This window comes from Scyliorhinus torazame, chromosome 31 (assembly GCF_047496885.1).
Source record: "Scyliorhinus torazame isolate Kashiwa2021f chromosome 31, sScyTor2.1, whole genome shotgun sequence".
In the NCBI taxonomy this organism is placed as follows: Eukaryota; Metazoa; Chordata; class Chondrichthyes; order Carcharhiniformes; family Scyliorhinidae; genus Scyliorhinus; species Scyliorhinus torazame.
This window is the reverse complement of record NC_092737.1, coordinates 11,756,384-11,783,991: the sequence shown is the minus strand read 5'-3', so window position 1 is coordinate 11,783,991 and position 27,608 is coordinate 11,756,384. Positions and strand designations below refer to the sequence as shown.

Here is a 27,608-nt window from a genome sequence, read left to right as displayed (position 1 = left end):
CTGTCACTCAGTAACCCCTCTCCCCCAGCACCCTGTGTTACTGACTGTATCTCTACTGATGTTAATCCAGCTCCCTCACACTGTCACTCAGTAACCCCTCTCTCCCAGCACCCTGTGTTCCTGACTGTATCTCTACTGATGTTAATCCAGCTCCCTCACACTGTCACTCAATAACCCCTCGCACCCAGCACCCTGTGTTACTGACTGTATCTCTACTGATGTTAATCCAGCTTTCTCACACTGTCACTCAGTAACCCCTCTCCCCCAGCACCCTGTGTTACTGACTGTATCTCTACTGATGTTAATCCAGCTCCCTCACACTGTCACTCAGTAACCCCTCTCCCCCAGCGCCCTGTGTTACTGACTGTATCTCTACTGATGTTAATCCAGCTCCCTCACACTGTCACTCAGTAACCCCTCTCCCCAGCATGCTGTGTTACTGACTGTATCTCTACTGATGTTAACCCAGCTCCCTCACACTGTCACTCAGTAACCCCTCTCCCCCAGCACCCTGTGTTACTGACTGTATCTCTACTGATGTTAATCCAGCTCCCTCACACTGTCACTCAGTAACCCCTCTCTCCCAGCACCCTGTGTTCCTGACTGTATCTCTACTGATGTTAACCCAGCTCCCTCACACTGTCACTCAGTAACCCCTCGCCCCCCAGCACCCTGTGTTACTGACTGTATCTGTACTGGTGTTAATCCAGCTCCCTCACACTGTCACTCAGTAACCCCTCTCACCCAGCACACTGTGTTACTGACTGTATCTCTACTGATGTTAATCCAGCTCCCTCACACTGTCACTCAGTAACTCTCCCCCAGCACCCTGTGTAACTGACTGTATCTCTACTGATGTTAATCCTGCTCCCTCACACTGTCACTCAGTAACCCCTCTTCCCCAGCGCCCTGTGTTACTGACTGTATCTCTACTGATGTTAACCCAGCTCCCTCACACTGTCACTCAGTAACCCCTCTCCCCCCCAGCACCCTGTGTTACTGACTGTATCTCTACTGATGTTAATCCAGCTCCCTCAGACTGTCACTCAGTAACCCCTCTCTCCCAGCACCCTGTGTTCCTGACTGTATCTCTACTGATGTTAACCCAGCTCCCTCACACTGTCACTCAGTAACCCCTCGCCCCCCAGCACCCTGTGTTACTGACTGTATCTCTACTGATGTTAATCCAGCTCCCTCACACTGTCACTCAGTAACCCCTCTCACCCAGCACACTGTGTTACTGACTGTATCTCTATTGATGTTAATCCAGCTCCCTCACACTGTCACTCAGTAACTCTCCCCCAGCACCCTGTGTTACTGACTGTATCTGTACTGATGTTAATCCAGCTCCCTCAGACTGTCACTCAGTAACCCCATTCCCCCAGCTCCCTGCGTTACTGACTGTATCTCTACTGATGTTAATCCAGCTCCCTCACACTGTCACTCAGTAATCCCTCGCCCCCCAGCACCCTGTGTTACTGACTGTATCTCTACTGATGTTAATCCAGCTCCCTCACACTGTCACTCAGTAACCCCGATCTCCCAGCACCCTGTGTTACTGACTGTATCTCTACTGATGTTAATCCAGCTCCCTCACACGGTCACTCAGTAACCCCTCTCACCCAGCACACTGTGTTACTGACTGTATCTCTACTGATGTTAATCCAGCTCCCTCACACTGTCACTCAGTAACCCCTCGCCCCCCAGCACCGTGTGTTACTGACTATCTGTACTGATGTTAATCCAGCTCCCTCACACTGTCACTCAATAACCCCTCGCACCCAGCACCCTGTGTTACTGACTGTATCTCTACTGATGTTAATCCAGCTTTCTCACACTGTCACTCAGTAACCCCTCTCCCCCAGCACCCTGTGTTACTGACTGTATCTCTACTGATGTTAATCCAGCTCCCTCACACTGTCACTCAGTAACCCCTCTCCCCCAGCGCCCTGTGTTACTGACTGTATCTCTACTGATGTTAATCCAGCTCCCTCATACTGTCACTCAATAACCCCTCGCACCCAGCACCCTGTGTTACTGACTGTATCTCTACTGATGTTAATCCAGCTCTCTCACACTGTCACTCAGTAACCCCTCTCCCCCAGCACCCTATGTTACTGACTGAATCTTTACTGATGTTAATCCAGCTCCCTCACAGTCACTCAGTAACCCCTCTCTCCCAGCACCCTGTGTTACTGACTGTATCTCTCCTGATGTTAATCCAGCTCCCTCACTCTGTCACTCAGTAACCCCTCTCCCCCAGCACCCTGTGTTACTGACTGTATCTCTACTGATGTTAATCCAGCTCCCTCACACTGTCACTCAGTAACCCCTCTCCCCAGCATGCTGTGTTACTGACTGTATCTCTACTGATGCAAATCCAGCTCCCTCACACTGTCACTCAGTGACCCCTCTCCTCCAGCACCCTGTGTTACTGACTGTATCTCTACTGATGTTAATCCAGCTCCCTCACACTGTCACTCAGTAACCCCTCTCCCCCAGCACCCTGTGTTACTGACTGAATCTCTACTGATGTTAATCCAGCTCCCTCACACTGTCACTCAGTAACTCTCCCCCAGCACCCTGTGTTACTGACTGTATCTGTACTGATGTTAATCCAGCTCCCTCACACTGTCACTCAGTAACCGCTCTCTCCCAGCACCCTGTGTTACTGACTGTATCTGTACTGATGTTAATCCAGCTCCCTCACACTGTCACTCAGTAACCGCTCTCTCCCAGCACCCTGTGTTACTGACTGTATCTCTACTGATGTTAATCCAGCTCCCTCACACTGTCACTCAGTAACCCCTCTCCCCCAGCACCCTGTGTTACTGACTGTATCTCTACTGATGTTAATCCAGCTCTCTCACACTGTCACTCAGTAACCCCTCTCCCCCAGCACCCTGTGTTACTGACTGTATCTCTACTGATGTTAATCCAGCTCCCTCACACTGTCACTCAGTAACCCCTCTCTCCCAGCACCCTGTGTTCCTGACTGTATCTCTACTGATGTTAATCCAGCTCCCTCACACTGTCACTCAATAACCCCTCGCACCCAGCACCCTGTGTTACTGACTGTATCTCTACTGATGTTAATCCAGCTTTCTCACACTGTCACTCAGTAACCCCTCTCCCCCAGCACCCTGTGTTACTGACTGTATCTCTACTGATGTTAATCCAGCTCCCTCACACTGTCACTCAGTAACCCCTCTCCCCCAGCGCCCTGTGTTACTGACTGTATCTCTACTGATGTTAATCCAGCTCCCTCACACTGTCACTCAGTAACCCCTCTCCCCAGCATGCTGTGTTACTGACTGTATCTCTACTGATGTTAACCCAGCTCCCTCACACTGTCACTCAGTAACCCCTCTCCCCCAGCACCCTGTGTTACTGACTGTATCTCTACTGATGTTAATCCAGCTCCCTCACACTGTCACTCAGTAACCCCTCTCTCCCAGCACCCTGTGTTCCTGACTGTATCTCTACTGATGTTAACCCAGCTCCCTCACACTGTCACTCAGTAACCCCTCGCCCCCCAGCACCCTGTGTTACTGACTGTATCTGTACTGATGTTAATCCAGCTCCCTCACACTGTCACTCAGTAACCCCTCTCACCCAGCACACTGTGTTACTGACTGTATCTCTACTGATGTTAATCCAGCTCCCTCACACTGTCACTCAGTAACTCTCCCCCAGCACCCTGTGTTACTGACTGTATCTCTACTGATGTTAATCCTGCTCCCTCACACTGTCACTCAGTAACCCCTCTTCCCCAGCGCCCTGTGTTACTGACTGTATCTCTACTGATGTTAACCCAGCTCCCTCACACTGTCACTCAGTAACCCCTCTCCCCCCCAGCACCCTGTGTTACTGACTGTATCTCTACTGATGTTAATCCAGCTCCCTCAGACTGTCACTCAGTAACCCCTCTCTCCCAGCACCCTGTGTTCCTGACTGTATCTCTACTGATGTTAACCCAGCTCCCTCACACTGTCACTCAGTAACCCCTCGCCCCCCAGCACCCTGTGTTACTGACTGTATCTCTACTGATGTTAATCCAGCTCCCTCACACTGTCACTCAGTAACCCCTCTCACCCAGCACACTGTGTTACTGACTGTATCTCTATTGATGTTAATCCAGCTCCCTCACACTGTCACTCAGTAACTCTCCCCCAGCACCCTGTGTTACTGACTGTATCGGTACTGATGTTAATCCAGCTCCCTCAGACTGTCACTCAGTAACCCCATTCCCCCAGCTCCCTGCGTTACTGACTGTATCTCTACTGATGTTAATCCAGCTCCCTCACACTGTCACTCAGTAATCCCTCGCCCCCCAGCACCCTGTGTTACTGACTGTATCTCTACTGATGTTAATCCAGCTCCCTCACACTGTCACTCAGTAACCCCGATCTCCCAGCACCCTGTGTTACTGACTGTATCTCTACTGATGTTAATCCAGCTCCCTCACACGGTCACTCAGTAACCCCTCTCACCCAGCACACTGTGTTACTGACTGTATCTCTACTGATGTTAATCCAGCTCCCTCACACTGTCACTCAGTAACCCCTCGCCCCCCAGCACCGTGTGTTACTGACTATCTGTACTGATGTTAATCCAGCTCCCTCACACTGTCACTCAATAACCCCTCGCACCCAGCACCCTGTGTTACTGACTGTATCTCTACTGATGTTAATCCAGCTTTCTCACACTGTCACTCAGTAACCCCTCTCCCCGAGCACCCTGTGTTACTGACTGTATCTCTACTGATGTTAATCCAGCTCCCTCACACTGTCACTCAGTAACCCCTCTCCCCCAGCGCCCTGTGTTACTGACTGTATCTCTACTGATGTTAATCCAGCTCCCTCATACTGTCACTCAATAACCCCTCGCACCCAGCACCCTGTGTTACTGACTGTATCTCTACTGATGTTAATCCAGCTCTCTCACACTGTCACTCAGTAACCCCTCTCCCCCAGCACCCTATGTTACTGACTGAATCTCTACTGATGTTAATCCAGCTCCCTCACAGTCACTCAGTAACCCCTCTCTCCCAGCACCCTGTGTTACTGACTGTATCTCTCCTGATGTTAATCCAGCTCCCTCACTCTGTCACTCAGTAACCCCTCTCCCCCAGCACCCTGTGTTACTGACTGTATCTCTACTGATGTTAATCCAGCTCCCTCACACTGTCACTCAGTAACCCCTCTCCCCAGCATGCTGTGTTACTGACTGTATCTCTACTGATGCAAATCCAGCTCCCTCACACTGTCACTCAGTGACCCCTCTCCTCCAGCACCCTGTGTTACTGACTGTATCTCTACTGATGTTAATCCAGCTCCCTCACACTGTCACTCAGTAACCCCTCTCCCCCAGCACCCTGTGTTACTGACTGAATCTCTACTGATGTTAATCCAGCTCCCTCTCACTGTCACTCAGTAACCTCTCTCCCCCAGCACCCTGTGTTACTGACTGTGTCTCTACTGATGTTAATCCAGCTCCCTCACACTGTCACTCTGTAACCCCTCTCCCCCAGCACCCTGTGTTACTGACTGTATCTCTACTGATGGTAATCCTGCTCCCTCACACTGTCACTCAGTAACCCCTCTCCCCCAGCACCCTGTGTTACTGACTGTATCTCTACTGATGTTAATCCAGCTCCCTCACACTGTCACTCAGTAACCCCTCTCCCCAGCATGCTGTGTTACTGACTGTATCTCTACTGATGCAAATCCAGCTCTCTCACACTGTCACTCAGTGACCCCTCTCCTCCAGCACCCTGTGTTACTGACTGTATCTCTACTGATGTTAATCCAGCTCCCTCACACTGTCACTCAGTAACCCCTCTCCCCCAGCACCCTGTGTTACTGACTGAATCTCTACTGATGTTAATCCAGCTCCCTCACACTGTCACTCAGTAACTCTCCCCCAGCACCCTGTGTTACTGACTGTATCTGTATTGATGTTAATCCAGCTCCCTCACACTGTCACTCAGTAACCGCTCTCTCCCAGCACCCTGTGTTACTGACTGTATCTGTACTGATGTTAATCCAGCTCCCTCACACTGTCACTCAGTAACCGCTCTCTCCCAGCACCCTGTGTTACTGACTGTATCTCTACTGATGTTAATCCAGCTCCCTCACACTGTCACTCAGTAACCCCTCTCCCCCAGCACCCTGTGTTACTGACTGTATCTCTACTGATGTTAATCCAGCTCTCTCACACTGTCACTCAGTAACCCCTCTCCCCCAGCACCCTGTGTTACTGACTGTATCTCTACTGATGTTAATCCAGCTCCCTCACACTGTCACTCAGTAACCCCTCTCTCCCAGCACCCTGTGTTCCTGACTGTATCTCTACTGATGTTAATCCAGCTCCCTCACACTGTCACTCAATAACCCCTCGCACCCAGCACCCTGTGTTAGTGACTGTATCTCTACTGATGTTAATCCAGCTTTCTCACACTGTCACTCAGTAACCCCTCTCCCCCAGCACCCTGTGTTACTGACTGTATCTCTACTGATGTTAATCCAGCTCCCTCACACTGTCACTCAGTAACCCCTCTCCCCCAGCGCCCTGTGTTACTGACTGTATCTCTACTGATGTTAATCCAGCTCCCTCACACTGTCACTCAGTAACCCCTCTCCCCAGCATGCTGTGTTACTGACTGTATCTCTACTGATGTTAACCCAGCTCCCTCACACTGTCACTCAGTAACCCCTCTCCCCCAGCACCCTGTGTTACTGACTGTATCTCTACTGATGTTAATCCAGCTCCCTCACACTGTCACTCAGTAACCCCTCTCTCCCAGCACCCTGTGTTCCTGACTGTATCTCTACTGATGTTAACCCAGCTCCCTCACACTGTCACTCAGTAACCCCTCGCCCCCCAGCACCCTGTGTTACTGACTGTATCTGTACTGATGTTAATCCAGCTCCCTCACACTGTCACTCAGTAACCCCTCTCACCCAGCACACTGTGTTACTGACTGTATCTCTACTGATGTTAATCCAGCTCCCTCACACTGTCACTCAGTAACTCTCCCCCAGCACCCTGTGTTACTGACTGTATCTCTACTGATGTTAATCCTGCTCCCTCACACTGTCACTCAGTAACCCCTCTTCCCCAGCGCCCTGTGTTACTGACTGTATCTCTACTGATGTTAACCCAGCTCCCTCACACTGTCACTCAGTAACCCCTCTCCCCCCCAGCACCCTGTGTTACTGACTGTATCTCTACTGATGTTAATCCAGCTCCCTCAGACTGTCACTCAGTAACCCCTCTCTCCCAGCACCCTGTGTTCCTGACTGTATCTCTACTGATGTTAACCCAGCTCCCTCACACTGTCACTCAGTAACCCCTCGCCCCCCAGCACCCTGTGTTACTGACTGTATCTCTACTGATGTTAATCCAGCTCCCTCACACTGTCACTCAGTAACCCCTCTCACCCAGCACACTGTGTTACTGACTGTATCTCTATTGATGTTAATCCAGCTCCCTCACACTGTCACTCAGTAACTCTCCCCCAGCACCCTGTGTTACTGACTGTATCGGTACTGATGTTAATCCAGCTCCCTCAGACTGTCACTCAGTAACCCCATTCCCCCAGCTCCCTGCGTTACTGACTGTATCTCTACTGATGTTAATCCAGCTCCCTCACACTGTCACTCAGTAATCCCTCGCCCCCCAGCACCCTGTGTTACTGACTGTATCTCTACTGATGTTAATCCAGCTCCCTCACACTGTCACTCAGTAACCCCGATCTCCCAGCACCCTGTGTTACTGACTGTATCTCTACTGATGTTAATCCAGCTCCCTCACACGGTCACTCAGTAACCCCTCTCACCCAGCACACTGTGTTACTGACTGTATCTCTACTGATGTTAATCCAGCTCCCTCACACTGTCACTCAGTAACCCCTCGCCCCCCAGCACCGTGTGTTACTGACTATCTGTACTGATGTTAATCCAGCTCCCTCACACTGTCACTCAATAACCCCTCGCACCCAGCACCCTGTGTTACTGACTGTATCTCTACTGATGTTAATCCAGCTTTCTCACACTGTCACTCAGTAACCCCTCTCCCCCAGCACCCTGTGTTACTGACTGTATCTCTACTGATGTTAATCCAGCTCCCTCACACTGTCACTCAGTAACCCCTCTCCCCCAGCGCCCTGTGTTACTGACTGTATCTCTACTGATGTTAATCCAGCTCCCTCATACTGTCACTCAATAACCCCTCGCACCCAGCACCCTGTGTTACTGACTGTATCTCTACTGATGTTAATCCAGCTCTCTCACACTGTCACTCAGTAACCCCTCTCCCCCAGCACCCTATGTTACTGACTGAATCTCTACTGATGTTAATCCAGCTCCCTCACAGTCACTCAGTAACCCCTCTCTCCCAGCACCCTGTGTTACTGACTGTATCTCTCCTGATGTTAATCCAGCTCCCTCACTCTGTCACTCAGTAACCCCTCTCCCCCAGCACCCTGTGTTACTGACTGTATCTCTACTGATGTTAATCCAGCTCCCTCACACTGTCACTCAGTAACCCCTCTCCCCAGCATGCTGTGTTACTGACTGTATCTCTACTGATGCAAATCCAGCTCCCTCACACTGTCACTCAGTGACCCCTCTCCTCCATCACCCTGTGTTACTGACTGTATCTCTACTGATGTTAATCCAGCTCCCTCACACTGTCACTCAGTAACCCCTCTCCCCCAGCACCCTGTGTTACTGACTGAATCTCTACTGATGTTAATCCAGCTCCCTCTCACTGTCACTCAGTAACCTCTCTCCCCCAGCACCCTGTGTTACTGACTGTGTCTCTACTGATGTTAATCCAGCTCCCTCACACTGTCACTCTGTAACCCCTCTCCCCCAGCACCCTGTGTTACTGACTGTATCTCTACTGATGGTAATCCTGCTCCCTCACACTGTCACTCAGTAACCCCTCTCCCCCAGCACCCTGTGTTACTGACTGTATCTCTACTGATGTTAATCCAGCTCCCTCACACTGTCACTCAGTAACCCCTCTCCCCCAGCACCCTGTGTTACTGACTGTATCTCTACTGATGTTAATCCAGCTCCCTCACACTGTCACTCAGTAACCCCTCTCCCCCAGCACCCTGTGTTACTGACTGTATCTCTACTGATGTTAATCCAGCTCCCTCACACTGTCACTCAGTAACCTCTCTCCCCCAGCACCCTGTGTTACTGACTGTATCTCTACTGATGTTAATCCAGCTCCCTCACACTCTCACTCTGTAACCCCTTCCCCCACTCTCTTCCTCTATTCCCATCCTCCTCCATACCCTCCCACGTCCATCCTCCCACGCTTCCTCCCCTCCCCCGACCTCAGACCATGTCTTGCCGAGTTGGACTTGCTCGAAGGGCATTGGCCGGGAAGGGGAGTTTTCCGCCTTCCACCGGAATCCCCCCCCCAAAAACACCTCTCCAATCTCTTCTTACCTTGAACGTCTCGCCCCCCTCGCTGGTGACGCTCACGCCATCGGCCTCCTCCTCCACCGTCACCACCGGCGACCTCAGTCGGACCCTGTCGCTCCCGATCAGGTCTGCCAGACGCTCGCTGATGGTCTGCGCTCCGCCGATAAACTTCCGTTCCTGCAGGGCCAACAGGGGGCAGGTGGGGTGGTCACTGCCAAAGCATCACCAGTCGCCGAGCAACAGAGGAGGCCATTCGCCCATCTAGCCTATTCCTGCTATCCAATGAGACTTGGGCTAACTCCTTCAAACCGACTCCAAATTCCTCAATCCCCCTTCCCCAACGGGAATCTCTCCCTCTCAATTGACAAATTTGTGATCGATGAAACAGGTGTGATTGGAAAAGGGCTAATAAGCTCTTTTCCACAGGGCGGGTGGTTAGGATCGGGACTGAGCTGCCGGAGAATGTAGTGTCGGCAAATTCAATCGGAGCTTTCAAAAGAAAGCCAATGAGGTACAAAATTGGGGGTTTACAGGGAATAGCGGCGTTGGGATTCGCTGAGTCACTGTCGCAGGCTCAAGGGGCTGATTGGCCTCCTTCTTGTATTGTCGTCATTGTCAACAGTTTTTTTTTCGGAGGGAGGAACCGTTCCAGATTTCCGCTCTCCTGTGTGCTCCCGGACATCACCCCTCAACGACCTGGCCCTCATTTTAAGGTTGAAGATGGACGAGAAGAGGGACATGTTGTCGAAGCTTTTCATCTCGCACCCATCAGGGCAAGCACAAGAATTCCAAAATCCAAACTCTCACAACAATTTACACTCCTGGAGAGAAGGGCGCTGATTGTTGGCACGCCGATTCCGACTGTCCGAGGTGTTGCCATGGAACAAGTACTGGGGGAGTACACTGGGGGGGGGGGCTGTGTGGTTGGGGGATGGTTCCGGTGTCCATGGGGGGGGGGGGGGGGCGGTTCTCTGGGGGAGGGTGTTTCTGTATGTGTGTGCGTGGAGGGCTGCTCCCAGTATCCATAGGGGGATACCTGGGTGGGGGGCATGTGTGTGAGGGGGTTGCTGTGTCAATGGGGGAGGGAGGGATTCCCTGGGGGGGGGGGGGTGGTATCTAGGGGGGTCTCCATGTCCTTGGGGAGGGGGGAATCGGCTCTTATTTTTATTTTGTTTAGAATGGGATGCTCTTTAAAACTGGCGCCCCGATCCCTTGGAGGTTACAGAGATAGGGAGGGTTGTAATGGCTGGAGGAGGCTACAGTGACAGGGAGGGTTGTAGGGGCTGGAGGAGGGTACAGAGATAGGGAGGGATGTAGGGGCTGGAGGAGGTTACAGAGATTGGGAGGGATGTAGGGGCTTGAGGAGGTTACAGAGATAGGGAGGGATGTAGGGGCTGGAGGAGGTTACAGAGATAGGGAGGGTTATAATGGCTGGAGGAGGTTACAGTGACAGGGAGGGTTGTAGCGGCTGGAGGAGGGTACAGAGATAGGGAGGGATGTAGGGGCTGGAGGAGGTTACAGAGATAGGGAGGGCTGTAGGAGGTTACAGTGACAGGGAGGGATGTAGGGGCTGGAGGAGGTTACAGAGATAGGGAGGGATGTAGAGGCTGGAGGAGGTTACAGAGATAGGGAGGGTTGTAGGGGCTGGAGGAGGTTACAGAGATCGGGAGGGTTGTAGGGCTGAAGGAGGTTACAGAGATAGAGAGGGTTGTTGGGGCTGGAGGAGGTTACAGAGATAGGGAGGGTTATAGGGGCAGGAGAGGGGTACAGAGCTTGGGAGGGTTGTAATGGCTGGATGAGGCTACAGTGACAGGGAGGGTTGTAGGGGCTGGAGGAGGGTACAGAGATAGGGAGGGATGTAGGGGCTGGAGGAGGTTACAGAGATTGGGAGGGATGTAGGGGCTGGAGGAGGTTACAGAGATAGGGAGGGATGTAGGGGCTGGAGGAGGTTACAGAGATAGGGAGGGTTGTAGCGGCTGGAGGAGGGTACAGAGATAGGGAGGGATGTAGGGGCTGGAGGAGGTTACAGAGATAGGGAGGGCTGTAGGAGGTTACAGTGACAGGGAGGGATGTAGGGGCTGGAGGAGGTTACAGAGATAGGGAGGGATGTAGAGGCTGGAGGAGGTTACAGAGATAGGGAGGGTTGTAGGGGCTGGAGGAGGTTACAGAGATAGGGAGTGTTGTAGGGCTGAAGGAGGTTACAGAGATAGAGAGGGTTGTTGGGGCCAGAGGAGGTTACAGAGATAGGGAGGGATGTAGGGGCTGGAGGAGGTTACAGAGATAGGGAGGGTTGTAATGGCTGGAGGAGGTTACAGTGACAGGGAGGGTTGTAGCGGCTGGAGGAGGGTACAGAGATAGGGAGGGATGTAGGGGCTGGAGGAGGTTATAGAGATAGGGAGGGCTGTAGGAGGTTACAGTGACAGGGAGGGATGTAGGGGCTGGAGGAGGTTACAGAGATAGGGAGGGATGTAGAGGCTGGAGGAGGTTACAGAAATAGGGAGGGTTGTAGAGGCTGGAGGAGGTTACAGAGATAGGGAGGGTTGTAGGGCTGAAGGAGGTTACAGAGATAGAGAGGGTTGTTGGGGCTGGAGGAGGGTACACAGATAGGGAGGGATGTAGGGGCTGGAGGAGGTTACAGAGATAGGGAGGGATGTAGAGGCTGGAGGAGGTTACAGAGAAAGGGAGGGTTGTAAGGGCTGCAGGAGGTTACAGAGATAGGGAGGGTTGTAGGGGCTGGAGGAGGTTACAGAGATAGGGAGTGTTGTAGGCACTGGAGGAGGTTACAGAGATAGGGAGGGTTGTAATGGCTGGAGGAGGTTACAGTGACTGGGAGGGATGTAGGGGCTGGAGGAGTTTACAGAGATAGGGAGGGATGTAGGGGCTGGAGGAGGTTACAGAGATAGGGAGGGTTGTCGGGGCTGGAGGAGGTTACAGAGATAGGGAGGGTTGTTGGGGCTGGAGGACGTTACAGAGATAGGGAGGGATGTAGGGGCTGGAGGAAGTTACAGAGATAGGGAGGGATGTGGGGGCTGGAGGCGGTTACAGAGATAGGGAGGGTTGTAGGGGCTGGTGGAGGTTACATAGATAGGGAGGGTTATAGGGGCTGGAGAGGGTTACAAAGATTGGGAGGGATGTAGGGGCTGGAGGCGGTTACAGAGATAGGGAGGGCTGTAGAGGCTGGAGGAGGTTACTGAGATAGGGAGGGATGTAGGGGCTGGAGGCGGTTACAGAGATAGGGAGGGCTGTAGGGGCTGGAGGAGGTTACAAAGATAGGGAAGGTTATAGGGGCTGGAGGAGGTTACTGAGATAGGGAGGGATGTAGGGGCTGGAGGGTGTTACAGAGATAGTGAGGGCTGTAGGAGCTTATAGAGACAGAGAGGGTTGTACGGGCTGGAGGAGGTTACAGAGATAGAGGGGGCTGTAGGGGCTGGAGGAGGTTGCAGAGATGGAGAGGGTTATAGGGGCTGGAGGAGGTTACAGAGATGGAGAGGGTTATAGGGTCTGGAGGAGGTTACAGAGATAGGGCGGGATATAGGGGCTGAAGGGGGTTACATAGATAGGGAGGGTTATAGGGGCTGGAGAGGGTTACAGAGATAGGTAGGGATGTAGGGGCTGGAAGGGGTTACAGTGATAGGGAGGAATGTAGGGGCTGGAGGAGGGTACAGAGATAGGGAGGGTTGTAGAGGCTGGTGCGGGCTACAGAGATAGGGAGGAATGTAGGGGCTGGAGGGTGTTACAGAGATAGGGAGGGCTGTAGAGGCTGGAGGAGGTTACTGAGATAGGGAGGGATGTAGGGGCTGGAGGAGGTTACAGAGATAGGGAGGGGTGTAGGGGGTTACAGAGATAGAGAGGGTTGTAGGGGCTGGAGGAGGTTGCAGAGATGGAGAAGGTTATAGGGGCTGGAGGAGGCTACAGAGTTGGAGAGGGTTATAGGGTCTGGAGGAGGTTACAGAGATAGGGTGGGATGTAGGGGCTGGAGGGGGTTACAGAGATAGGGAGGGTTATAGGGACTGGAGAGGGTTGCAGAGATAGAGAGGGTTGTAATGGCTGGAGGAGGTTGCAGAGATGGAGAGGCTTATAGGAGCTAGAGGAGGTTACAGAGATGGAGAGGGTTATAGGGTCTGGAGGAGGTTACAGAGATAGGGCGGGATATAGGGGCTGAAGGTGGTTACATAGATAGGGAGGGTTGTAGGGGCAATAGAGGGGTACAGAGCTCGGGAGGGTTGTAATGGCTGGAGGAGGCTACAATGACAGGGAGGGTTGTAGGGGCTGGAGGAGGGTACAGAGATAGGGAGGGATGTAGGGGCTGGAGGAGGTTACAGAGATTGGGAGGGATGTAGGGGCTGGAGGAGGTTACAGAGATAGGGAGGGATGTAGGGGCTGGAGGAGGTTACAGAGATAGGGAGGGTTGTAATGGATGGAGGAGGTTACAGTGACAGGGAGGGTTGTAGCGGCTGGAGGAGGGTTCAGAGATAGGGAGGGATGTAGGGGCTGGAGGGTGTTACAGAGATAGGGAGGGCTGGAGGAGGTTACAGAGATAGAGAGGGCTGTAGGCGCTGGAGGAGGTTGCAGAGATAGGGAGGTATGTAGGGGCTGGAGGAGGTTACAAAGATAGGGAGGGTTATAGGGCCTGGAGGAGGTTACTGAGATAGGGAGGGATGTAGGGGCTGGAGGGTGTTACAGAGATAGGGAGGGCTGTAGGAGCTTACAGAGACAGAGAGGGTTGTACGGGCTGGAGGAGGTTACAGAGATAGAGAGGGCTGTAGGGGCTGGTGGAGGTTGCATAGATAGGGAGGGTGTAGGGTCTGGAGAGGGTTACAGAGATAGGGAGGGATGTAGGGGCTGGAAGGGGTTACAGTGATAGGGAGGGATGTAGGGGCTGGTGGAGGGTACAGAGATAGGGAGGGTTGTAGAGGTTGGAGCGGGCTACAGAGATAGGGAGGGATGTAGGGGCTGGAGTGTGTTACAGAGATAGGGAGGGCTGTAGAGGTTAGAGGAGGTTACTGAGATAGGGAGGGATGTAGGGGCTGGAGGAGGTTGCAGAGATGGAGAGGGTTATAGGGCTGGAGGAGGCTAACGAGATGGAGAGGGTTATAGGGCCTGGAGGAGGTTACAGAGATAGGGAGGGGTGTAGGAGGTTACAGTGATAGAGAGGGTTGTAGGGGCTGGAGGAGGTTGCAGAGATGGAGAGGGTTATAGGGCTGGAGGAGGCTAACGAGATGGAGAGGGTTATAGGGTCTGGAGGAGGTTACAGAGATAGGGTGGGATGTAGGGGCTGGAGGGGGTTACAGAGATAGGGAGAGTTATAGGGACTGGAGAGGGTTACAGAGATAGGGAGGGATGTAGGGGCTGGAAGGGGTTACAGAGATAGGGAGGGTGTAGGGTCTGGAGAGTGTTACAGATATAGGGAGGGATGTAGGGGCTGGAGGGGGTTACAGAGATAGGGAGGGTGTAGGGTCTGGAGCAGGTTACAGAGGTAGGGAGGGATGTAGGGGCTGAAAGGGGTTACAGTGATAGGGAGGGATGTAGGGGCTGGAGGAGGGTACAGAGATAGGGAGGGTTGTAGAGGCTGGAGGGTGCTACAGAGATAGGGAGGGATGTAGGGGCTGGAGGAGGTTACAGAGATAGGGAGGTTTGTAGGGTCTGGAGGAGGGTACAGAGCTAGGGAGGGATGTAGGGGTTGGAGGAGGGTACAGAGATAGGGTGGGATTGTAGGGGCTGGAGGAGGTTACAGAGATAGGGAGGGATTGTTGGGGCTGGAGGAGTTTACAGAGATAGGGAGTTTCGTTAGTGCTGGAGGAGGGGACAGAGGTAGGGATAGGTGTAGGGGCTGGAGAAGTTTACAGAGATCGGGAGGGATGTAGGGGCTGGAGGAGGTTGCAGAGATAGGGAAGGCTGTAGGAGCTGGAGGAGGTTACAGAGATAGGGAGGGATTGTAGGAGCTGGAGGAGGTTACAGAGATAGGGAGGTTTATAAGGGCTGGAGGAGGGTACAGAGGTAGGGAAGGGTGTAGGGGCTGGAGAAGGTTACAGAGATCGGGAGGGATCTAGGGCCTGGAGAAGGTTACAGAGATCAGGAGGGATGTAGGGGCTGGAGGAGGTTACAGAGATAGGGAGGGTGATAGGGGCTGGAGGTGTTTACAGAGATAGGGAGGGTTATAGGGCTGGAGGAGGGTACAGAGATAGGGAGGGTTATAGGGGCTGGAGGAGGGTACAGAGATAGGGAGGGTTATAGGGCCTGGAGGAGGGTACAGAGATAGGGAGGGTGATAGGGGCTGGAGGTGGTTACAGAGATAGGGAGGGTTATAGGGGCTGGAGGAGGGTACAGAGATAGGGAGGGTTGTCGGGGCTGGAGGTGGTTACAGAGATAGGGATGGTTATAGGGGCTGGAGGTGGTTACAGAGATAGGGATGGTTATAGGGGCTGGAGGAGGGCACAGCGATAGGGAGGGTTATGGGGGCTGGAGGAGGGGAGATGGGCTCCATTAACACGCGGGAAGGCCGCGGGATACATCTGTGTGGGTAAATCACAGCTGTTGCTAGTGCCGGACAGTTTCACAGGAACAGGAAACAGCTGATGCAGTTGGGTTTGCCAAGAAGGAAGCACATGAACATCCACGAAAGTCAGATTCGCAAACTCCTGAACGATGCCAGGCCGACATTTTTCCCTCTTCCAAGAATAAACTTGCGAAGTGGACACAGACTTAATAACTGCGTTAAAAATGGGATTAGAGTTAAGGAAGAGACGTCTGGCAGGAACAGAGCGATTGAAGCTACTTGGATTACACAATGAGTGAATCAGTATAGACTTGATGGCATACAGCCATGGAATCATTGGAGCACAGCAGGGGGCCATTCCGACTATCCAGACCATGCTAGCTCTCTGTAGCACATTCCAATCCGTCCCATTCCACCGTTCTATTCCAAGAGCCCTACAATTTATTTCCCCCCCGAGTGCCTGCTATACTTTTTACATCTCGGAGCTCTGGAAAGATGACACTGGTGTGACGGATATTATTCACAATGCTTTGAAATATCTTCTCCGTGCATCTGGCTCCACTGCCCAGCTCTTGCCCCAAACACCCCCCCCCTCCCCTCCCTCCAGGAAAAGCAGGTTTGCGTTTGCCCCTCCTTCACTTTGCATTCGCCGCTCCCAACGCGGTGTCTCCTCCACACCGGGGAGACTTGAATGCAAACTGGGTGCCCACTCCGCGGACCCCCATCGCTCAGTCTTCAAGCATGACCCCCGACCTTCCCGTCGCTCACCATTTCAGCTCACCGTCTCGCTGTCGTGGCCACACGTCCGTCCTTGGCAATGTTCCGGTGAAGCCCAGCGCGAACTGGAGGAACAACATCTCCTCTCCCGAATAGCAACGTTACAGCCACCTTGACTCAACATCGAGTTCCACAACTTTAGCCCATCAACTCTATCCTCCATTTTGATATATAGTTTTCTTACCCAATACCACCCCGTCCCCTATAGGGCCCTCAGTAACTTGTTCTTATCTTTTTCTTTCAGAGAAGGCGGACCCTTGTCCTGCCATGAACCATTTCTGCTATCTGACCTTTACGCCACTATTAACACTTACTTCTTTCTTTAACACTACTACTAACACCTTTTGCCTTGGGTCCGTCACATCTCTGCCAATTCCCTCCTGAGCTCCCACCTTTCCCTGACCGATTCTGCTACATCCCCCTTTCTTCAACAGCCTAAAGCCCATCCCCGTCTCCCTCTCTTCAGTTCTGCAGAGGGGCCACATGGACTCGAAACATGAACCCAGTTTTTCTCTCTCCACGGATGTTGCCAGACCTGCTAAGCTTTTCCCAGATTTTCGTCATTGTCACCGGGCCGGAGAATCGCCGCAACGCCGGGCCGCGCGCCACGAGGCCGGCGCGTGATTCTCCGGGGTGCGGAGAATCGGCGCCATTTGCGCCGGTGCATTTGACGGATACGACAGATTCCCGCCGGCGCCATTCACCCCTGGTCGCTGCCGGCGGGAACTCTGCGCGAAGGGTCGGGGGGCGGCCTGTGTGGGGGTGGGCGGGGGGGGGGGGGCTCCGTCACCGGGGGGAGCCTCCGATGGGGTCTGGCCCGCGATCGGGGCCTACCAATCGGCGGGCCGGTCTCCCCCGCCCCCCCCCCCCCCGGGCCTACTTTCCGGCACGGCCGGCCCCTGAACACCGACGCCATGTTGAGTCGGGGCCGGCGCGTTGAAGACGTCCCCCGCGCATGCGCGGGTTGGCACGGCGCCCATCTGGCGCCGGGAAAGGTGGCTGGAGCGGCGTGAACCGCGGGGCCAGAATCGATCGTCCCCGTGCCCGTTTCGCGCCGCCGTGAAACGTGATGCCGTTCACGGTGGCACGGACACGTGGGCTCCATTTTGGTGAATCGCCCCCCTCTGTCTTTCTTTCTTTCAGGCTTCCTGCACCCACAATGCTTTGCTTTCACCTTCCCGCAGTTTTGTTTACTTTGCACATGCAGGCTTAACCAATCGAGCGCAGTGAGTGTCAATAGTACAGTCAGAAGTCTTACAACACCAGGTTAAAGTCCAACAGGTTTGTTTCGATGTCACTAGCTTTCGGAGCGCTGCTCCTTCCTCAGGTGAATGAAGAGGTGGGTTCCAGAAACATATATATAGACAAATTCAAAGCTGCCAATGCTTGGAATGCGAGCATTAGCAGGTGATTAAATCTTTACAGATCCAGAGATGGGGTAACCCCAGGTTAAAGAGGTGTGAATTGTCTCAAGCCAGGACAGTGGGTAGCATTTCGCAGGCCAGATGGTGGGGGATGAATGTAATGCGACATGAATCCCAGGTCCCGGTTGAGGCCGCACTCATGTGTGCGGAACTTGAGACAATTCACACCTCTTTAACCTGGGGTTACCCCATCTCTGGATCTGTAAAGATTTAATAACCTGCTAATGCTCGCATTCCTAGCATTGTTTGGCATCTTTGAATCTGTCTATATATATGTTTCTGGAACAGACCTCTTCATTCACCTGAGGAAGGAGCAGCGCTCCGAAAGCTAGTGACATCGAAACAAACCTGTTGGACTTTAACCTGGTGTTGTAAGACTTCTTACTGTGCTCACCCCAGTCCAACGCCAGCATCTCCACATCATGTCAATAGTAAACAGACTGACGTAATCACACACAGAGCGATTAACCACTACCATTCACATCCAATTTCTGATTTATGTCAATGCTGGCGTCACCTTCCATCATCCGTGTCGGCCGAGGGTTCCAGGTCATTAGCGTTCGTTTTTAGAAGCATATTTCGTTCTCACATCCGCCAACATGGCAGTAAGTTTGTACGCGACAAGCTCCCACAAACAGCAACGCGATAATGCCCTGACAATCGGCGTTGGCAATATCCATTGAGGGATAAATGGCGACCTGGACAAAGGAGAGAGCACTGGTGCCGTGGAATCATTTTACTTGCACCCAACTGAAGCATGGCAATATTCCAATCTCTCATCTGCTGCCGCTCTCCATCGGAGCTGTGCAGGGATGTGACTGGTTTGCATATTCAAAATCCTGGAATATCAGCACTGTGGGTGTTCCTACATTGCATGGACCGCAGGGGTTCAAGAAGGCAGCTCACACCACCTTCTCAAGGGGCAATTAGGGGTGGGTAATAAATGCTGGGCCTCTCCAGCGAAGCCCACATCCACTTGAACAAATAACAAAAATAAAAATTCACAATGCTTTAAAATGTCTGCTCCAAGCGACCAGCTCTTTGCTTCCAGCTCTTTCTAATGTGCTTTACTCTGAGTGCACACCCTGGCTGGGAATGTCAGCCTTGGATGCCCCAGCTATAGAATGAGGAGTCTCTCCAAACAAATGTCCCACCTGAGCCCCTCCAGCGATATTGCCGATCCGTTCAATCCCGTGTCCGCACTTGATCACCCACAGAACAGAAAGTGCCGAGATCTCATGAGCTTCCACGCAGAACACCGTCGTGACAAAGAGATTCAGGAGACGCCTCGTGGACCTGCTCAGAGGGAGATCAGGATTAGCAATGCGCAAATCCACAGAGGAAGTCACAAAACTCAGCGAGGTTAGCGGCCGATCTCACGGTTACACATACCACATAATCGGGACACACTGGCCAACCCTGGGGGTGATCAGGGTCCAACACAGGGCAGTCCTGTCCCATAAAAACAGAGTCGGGGAGCTCTAGAGCAATAGGGAGGGAGAGAGACACCCTATTATAACAGGGGACAGAAGGAGAGAGAGAGAGACACTAATAGAACAGGGTATCGGCAAGGAAGAGAAGTGGGAGGGACGGTGGTAAGTGAGGGGAGAGAGAAGTGGGGTAGGGAAAGGGGGAGTGGGGGAGAAAGCGGGGGAGTGAGAAGGGGAGAGAGGGATATAGAGAGCAGAGGAAAGGAGGCAGGAGGAGAGAGGGAGAGAGAAGAGAGGGAGGAGGGTAGGTGGAGAGAGAATGAGGGGCAGAAAGGGAATTTAGAGAAATGGAGATAGAGGAAGGAGAGTGTGGGGAGAGAGAGAGATGGGGAGGGCAAAGAGAGAGGAAGGGAATGAGGGGGAGAGAGATGAGAAAAGGGGAGAGGAGGGGATGGGAGGCCGGAAGAGAGAGAGAAGGGAGCGAGAGGGGGAGGGAGGGGGTAATGGTAGAAGAGAGGGAGGAAAAGAGGGAGAACTCCAATAAAACAGGATAACCGAGAGATAGAGGCAGGAATTCTCCATTCCCCGCTGCTAATGTCGAGAAACCCGATTGGGGGGGGGGGGGGGGGGGGCGGAGAATCCTGTGGCGGGGAAAAGTTGGGATTGGCGGCGGGCGGCAAATCCATCTCCATGCCCGATGGCCAGAGAGGGTTTTCTAACGGCCCAGCGGGGCGTCCTGCCTCAACCCAGCGGGACCATTAGAGCTACTCCGCATGTCATTGGTGGGCAGGACGGACTATTCATCAGCCAGGTGGGAAGCGCCCCCCCCCCCCCCCCAGCTGAGAGTGGCACAGCTTTAATTGGTGCAAATATTGAGGGGCGTGGAACTGGTGGGCTGGTTCCCAGAGGGGTGGCAAGGGGATACGCATTCTTCCCAACCATTGCCACCTGGTAATTGCTGTCAGCAGGCAACGGAGCGTGGATTTCAGTGTAAACAATCCAGTTCAAAGCATTCAGCCCCACAGCCATGACTGCGCGAGAACATTAACAAGAAACAAGGTTCAGGTTGAGAATTTTCTGCTTATTCCCAGGATTGTCAATCCCAAGGTGATAAATTGAAGGATTGATGTTCCGTACTCAGCCCAAACCATCCGCTCGATTAATTCCTTGGCCGTCATGGAGTCCAGCTGCTCGGCGTTGGAATGTTTCCAGGGAGCTTCCGGAGGGATCTGCAAGACAGGGAATGTAATTGTTATTCCCATTTCCTGACAACGCGGCCTCTGGCTGATCCCACACCAACGTCCCCCCCCACTGCCCCTCCACCATCCATCTCCCACTTGGTCTTTGAAATGAGGCCCAGGGCGTGGGCTTCGTGGACAGGTGTGGCCAGTGCTGCCCACCAGCATCTGCTGGCAACCTCAGAACTAACTATCTGGTTAGTTAACTAACTGCTGTTTGTGGGAGCTTGCTGTGCACAGATTGTTACGGTGATACTGTCAGCAGTCCCGGGCATAATAATAATCTTTAATGCCGCAAGTAGGCTTACATTAACACGGCAACGAAGTTACTGTGAAAATCCCCTCGTCGCCACATTCCGGCCACAATGAATAAAGCAGAGAGTATTCTGAGTTGTATTAATAGGGGCAGAGAGTACAAGAGCAAGGAGGTTACTCTGAATTTATACCAGACACGTATACCCTCAGCTGGAATATTGTGTACAGTTCTGGGCCACACTATCGGAAGGATGTGAACACATTGGAGAGAGCGCAGGAGAGGTTCACAAGAACGGTTCCGGGGGTGAGAAACTTCAGTGATGAGGATCGATTGGGAGAGGTCGGGACTGTTCCCCTCGGAGAGAAGACGGAGGAGATTTGATAGAGATGTTCAAAATCACGAGGGGGCTGGGCAGAGTAGATCGGGAGAAACTGTCCCCCCCTCGTAACAGGATCGAGAACAAGAGGGGCACGGATTTTACAGTGATTTACAAAAGAAGCAAACGCGATTTGAGAGAAACCTTTCCCCAACCCCCCCCGCAGCGAGTGGTTGCGGCCTGTGGAGTGTGGGGGAGGCCGGTTCACTCGAGGCGTCCGAGAGGGAGTTTGATGGTTATTTGAACAGAAAGAAGGTGAAAGGGGTTTCCGGGGAAAAGGCAGGGGGAGCGGCACAGAGTCACGATGCTCGTACGGAGAGACGGTACAGAGACGACGGGCCGAATGGCCTCCATCTGCACATTAATGGTTCTGGTGAACCTGCCTGTAGCGTGTGGGAAGCTACGGTTCACCACATCCTGTGATTGTGTCAGCACAGGATGTCTGCAGTGATCAGAGTCTCTGGTAGATCGACTGCAGTGTTGCAAACTGTACCCTACGCGCTTTGTAAATTAGTGAGCGAACTGCAGGAGCTCACTCCAGCTCAACCGAGCCAGGCCTGATACGTGTGAAGGAAATGAGGCAGCTAACTGACACACACAGTGCAATAATGATTCTGATTGAAGGATAAGTATCGACACAGCACACAGGGCAGAATCGTTGTTTGTCAAATAGTGATCACGGCTTGCTTAATAATAATCATAATCTTTATTATTGTCACAAGTAGGCTTACATTAACACTGCAATGAAGTTACTGTGAAAAGCCCCTAGTCGCCTCATTCCGGCGCCTGTTCGGGTACACAGAGGGAGAATTCAGATTGTCCAATTCACCCAACAGCACGTCTTTCGGGACCTGTGGGAGGGAGTCGCAGCACCCGGAGGAAACACGCAGACACGGGGGGAATGTGCAGACTCCGCACAGACAGTGGCCCGAGCCGGGAATCGAATCCGGGTCTCTGGAGCTGTGAAGCAACAGTGCGAACCATTTTGCTACCGTGCCGCCCCACCTGTGAGAGCTGGCAGGGTCTGTTTTCAGGTCTCTTCTGAAAGACAGCACCTCCGACAATGCAGCACTCCCTCAGTACTGACCCTCTGACAGTGCAGCACTCCCTCAGTACTGACCCTCTGACAGTGCGGCACTCCCTCAGTACTGACCCTCTGACAGTGCGGCACTCCCTCAGTACTGACCCTCTGACAGTACGGCACTCCCTCAGTACTGACCCTCTGACAGTGCAGCACTCCCTCAGTACTGACCCTCTGACAGTGCAGCACTCCCTCAGTACTGACCCTCTGACAGTGCGGCACTCCCTCAGTACTGACCCTCTGACAGTGCAGCACTCCCTCAGTACTGACCCTCTGACAGTGCAGCACTCCCTCAGTACTGACCCACTGACAGTGCAGCACTCCCTCAGTACTGACCCTCTGACAGTGCAGCACTCCCTCAGTACTGCCCCTCTGACAGTGCGGCACTCCCTCAGTACTGACCCTCTGACAGTGCGGCACTCCCTCAGTACTGACCCTCAGACTGTGCGGCACTCCCTCAGGACTGACCCTCTGACAGTGCAGCACTCCCTCAGTACTGACCCTCTAATAGTGCGGCACTCCCACAGTACTGACCCTCTGACAGTGCAGCACTCCCTCAGTACTGACACTCTGACAGTGCAGCACTCCCTCAGTACTGACCCTCTGACAGTGCAGCACTCCCTCAGTACTGACTCTCTGACAGTGCAGCACTCCCTCAGTACTGACCCTCTAATAGTGCGGCACTCCCACAGTACTGACCCTCTGACAGTGCAGCACTCCCTCAGTACTGCCCCTCTGACAGTGCGGCACTCCCTCAGTACTGACCCTCTGACAGTGCAGCACTCCCTCAGTACTGACCCTCTGACAGTGCGGCACTCCCTCAGTACTGACCCTCTGACAGTGCGGCACTCCCTCAGTACTGACCCTCTGACAGTGCGGCACTCCCGCAGTACTGACCCTCTGACAGTGCAGCACTCCCTCAGTACTGAGCCTCTGACAGTGCGGCACTCCCTCAGTACTGACCCTCTGACAGTGCGGCACTCCCTCAGTACTGACCCTCTGACAGTGCGGCACTCCCTCAGTGCCGCACCGGTAGTTGAACCCAGAACATTTTGGCTCAGAGAGGTACCCACTGCATGAGCCGCTGCTTGTCCTAAACTGACACGTCCCCTTTGGCTTTAGGGTCAAGTTATGTAGCCATCACTGACTCACCATGGCAGCCGTGTGTACCATCTAGAAGATGCACCGCAACAGCTCACCAAGATTCCCTAGACTGCGCTCCAAACCCACGGCCTCTACCATCTAGAAGGACAAGAGCAGCAGATACCTGGGAACCCCACCACCTGGAGGTTCCCCTCCGAGTCCCTCACCACCCCGACTGGGAAATACATCGGCCGTTCCTTCACTGTGGCTGGAACTCCCTCCCTAACAGCACGGTGGGTGTACGTACACCACCGGGGCTGCAACAGCTCCAGAAGGCGGCTCACCCACCACCTTCTCAAAGGGGCCATTAGGGATGGGGAATAAATGCTGGGCCCGAGCCAGCGTCGCCCACATCTCATGAAAGAATATATGAAAAAGTTCCCCTGCTTCTGGTGTTTGCGACGTGACTTGAACATAAATCTAACGGTCCGTCCATGTTGCGTTGTGACGGAGCGGGTAGCCCCCCCACCCCCGCTGGTACTGGTCTGTCCCTCAATCAACATCACTGAACAGATGATCCAGCCTGATTTGTTATGTTCTCCGTGTAACATAAGCGGCTTCCTTGTGATGCACTTGACAAAGGAAGGTTCGGACGTGGAGATAACTTCAACACGTTCATTAAACTATTTACACTTCTATTACTCGGGTTCGACACTACTGCTAATCCTACTATAGCTACCCAGACTGACTAACCAGTTGCTGCAATCCACGTGGTGGGTGTAATATTGTAAACCGGTGTCTGTACTCACTGACTGTCTCCACTGGAAAGAGGAAGATCATGTGTGTGGTGTCCTTTATATATGGGTTGGTGTAATGCCCCCCTGTGGTGGTGTCACCTCCGTGTGTATCATGAATGTCCATTGGTCGTATCCTATTTAACGGATCTATTCGTTGAGTGTGTGTGTGTGTGAGATGTTTCTGGTGCTCCCTCTAATGTCTAGCTAGCCTACATGCATTTACATTGATGCACATCACCACATCCCCCCTTTTTTATATGTTACATATTTTCTGTACACTTTAAGGAAATTGAACAAAAAACAGGTAGCTACATTGAGGTATATACAAGTCATGGGAACAGTGATTAAATAATAAGTCCAAATCATTTGTGTGAGTCCATAAACCATCAATCATCATGGTCAAATGTCTCTCTTGGTTATGAATGCCATCAACGTCCCTGTGCCACAGGAACCAAGAAGTAGTCAAATCACTTTGCTGTCTGATTTGGAGTCTTTTTCTTTTTCCGATGTTTGTGATGGTGCTGTCGGATGGCATCTTGTAGCTGATAAGGTGTTGACGTTGAAGAGGTACGTTGAAGGGCAGCACGGCAGAATTGTGGATAGCACAATTGCTTCACAGCTCCAGGGTCCCAGGTTCGATTCCCGGCTTGGGTCACTGTCTGTGCGGAGTCTGCACATCCTCCCCGTGTGTGCGTGGGTTTCCTCCGGGTGCTCCAGTTTCCTCCCACAGTCGAAAGATGTGCAGGTTAGGTGGATTGGCCATGATAAATTGCCCTTAGTGTCCAAAATTGCCGTTAGTGTTGGGTGGGGTTACTAGGTTATGGGGATAGGGTGGAGCTCTTGACCTTGGGTAGGGTGCTCTTTCCAAGAGCCGGTGCAGACTCGATGGGCCGAATGGCCTCCTTCTGCACTGTAAATTCTATGATAATCAACAGTATCATTCGAGGTCATGGATGTGCCATATGTTGAAGTTGGATAAGACTAACATACTGGTTCTGGCCACGTGCTGTGCTGGAAGGGTGATCCTGCTGAGAAGCGTTGAAGCTTGTCGAATTGGAAACAGAATTGCTGCTCGCATAAATACCTGGTGATGGTGTGAAACTAGAACCTTGCATCTGATAGGAATATGCCGTCTGGCCAGGCTGGGGTGCAGCAAATCCTGGGCTGTAACTAAGGCATCCAGTCTGTAGTGCAGATTGCGCTTGCGGTAGTCCTCCTTCGGTCTTGATTCCATTAGTGGGCAATCCGTAGTGCTGGCCTGTTTGAGAATATGCTGCATAGACTGCTGGCTGCTGCATGCCTGAATACTGGGTTTGTCCAGCATGAGCTGTCATTGGCTGCACTGCTGGTGTGGAAAAAAATGAGTGGGTATGACTGTGGTGAATGTTGGTGTATTCCTCTTGGACTGTAGCTACTGCTTGTTATTACTGACCCAGTGTAATTGTTAAGTGATCCCTCTCCTGTCGTTGTGTCATCTGCTGTCACCCTGAGCGTGCCATCACTGAGGTTGCAGCACTCCCTGTCTGGAGTAAAGTCTGGCTTACGTGAATCAGAGTCGGCGTTTGGTTGCTCCCCATCTGGAGTCTGGTCTGTTTTAGCTGAGTCAGTGTTGGTTTGTTGATGCTCCCCGTCCGGAGTCTTAGCAGGTTCACTGGAGTCAGCTGAGATTTCTTGAAGCTGCACGTCTGGAGTCGGAACATGCAGGAATGCATCGACTTGTGGAGCGGCTCGAGCGAATGAGGGTGGAAGTATCGTGGTGTCACCGGAGTCACCAGTGGTCTCACAGTGATCGTCGAGTGCCTCTGTACACACTAGCTGAGGTCTGTCACTTTGCACATCTTGCATGGGAAGTGGGATGCTGTCGTCACTCGTCTCACATACCCTGGGTAGAGCCTCAGTAGCTGCTTGTTGTTCACTTGGGTTGGGTAAATTGTCAGAGTCTTCATCTGGTGGTGCAAACAATGTGGGTGGACTGTCATTGTCTTGCTGTTGTCCTTCATTTGGGCTTGGACTGTCATCGTCGCTTTGTTCTTCACTGTAGCATGATAGACCGTCATGGTCATCCTGCTGTGCACTGGAGCATGGTAGACTGTCATAGTCTTCTTGCTGTTTACTTGAGCATGGCAGACTTGCATCGTCTGCTGCTAGTTGGTCAGAGGAGGTTGCTAGACCCTCATGGCCTTGTTCCTGCAAGGACTGCGCGTCGGAGTCTTGGGTTGCTTCTATTGTGGAGGCTGCCCACGAGCTCGCTGCGGGGGCTTGTGACCCTGGAGTCACTTCTTGTTCGTGCAAGGACTGCGGTGTGGAGTCTTGCGTGTCTTCTTTCGTGGAGTTGGGAACCCTGAGCGGTGCGTGGACCGCGCTCTGTGTGGCAGCAGGCCGCTCTCTGTGGGCTTGTACCACTCTCTGTCTCTTGGTTTCAGGCTGCAGCATCATCCTGCACTCACGAGTTGGGATGTCCTATCTGCTGGGCTGAAGATCCTCTAATCCGAAGAACGAATTTGCGCCTGCGTCGGATTCAATACGGGGGTTGTCAATGTGCAACACGTCTAGTGCGGTTCGGATTTGGTACTGGGGTAGTCTCCCAAGGTGAAAGGTTCGTCCGAGTCGTAGTCTTCTAGGACCATATCACCACTGTTTGCATTGGAGGTGGCATTGGGCTCGCAAGGTCCAGAGAAAATGTGAAGGTCGGCATCGAAGTATTCAAGGTCGGAATCATTGGTTTGGGCATAAGTAACTGCTTGTTGCAGGGTTCTTCGGAGGTTAATTTCACTTCCTGGTTCAATTTGAGGCATTGTGCTGTCATTCCAGGTGAAGGAAGGTTGTTTTACGGCTTTAAAAGATTTTCTCTTTGATTTGGGACGTTTCCCTTTTAAATGGGCGTGGTCCGGGGCCTCTGACGTCATGACACATGTGATGTAGCGCGTAGGAAGCGATTGCGCATGAGTCCTGGTTGAAGTGTGTTTTCCTCACAGTATTTGCCGAATTTGTCCAGGACGGCCTGGAAGTCGCTCCTGCTTTGCCCCTTAGAGAACTGGAATTTTTCAAAGATTTCTTCTGCTCTGGCACCGGCGATGGTGAGGAGAAGCGCTGTTTTTTCAGGATCGGCCACTTCTTCTAGTTCGGCTGCCACCAGGAAGATTTCAAACTTTTGCCGGAATGCCCACCAGTTTTCGCGGAGATCGCCGTGGCAGTGGAGCCGCT

General features: G+C 52.8%; 1 protein-coding gene across 5 annotated transcripts in view; it reads right to left on the bottom strand.

Annotated features, from left to right (window-relative positions):
* The window catches only part of LOC140404674 (amine oxidase [flavin-containing] B-like), a 115,423-nt gene that overhangs the window by 57,820 nt on the left and 29,995 nt on the right, over positions 1 to 27,608 (bottom strand). For all 5 annotated transcript variants that reach the window (XM_072493327.1, XM_072493329.1, XM_072493331.1 and 2 more), the window contains 3 exons: positions 20,711 to 20,802; positions 19,298 to 19,439; positions 9,471 to 9,623 (listed from right to left, as the gene is read on the bottom strand). In XM_072493327.1, coding sequence (XP_072349428.1) covers positions 9,471 to 9,623; positions 19,298 to 19,439; positions 20,711 to 20,802 — 387 coding nt within the window. The remainder of the gene's footprint in view (positions 1 to 9,470; positions 9,624 to 19,297; positions 19,440 to 20,710; positions 20,803 to 27,608) is intronic.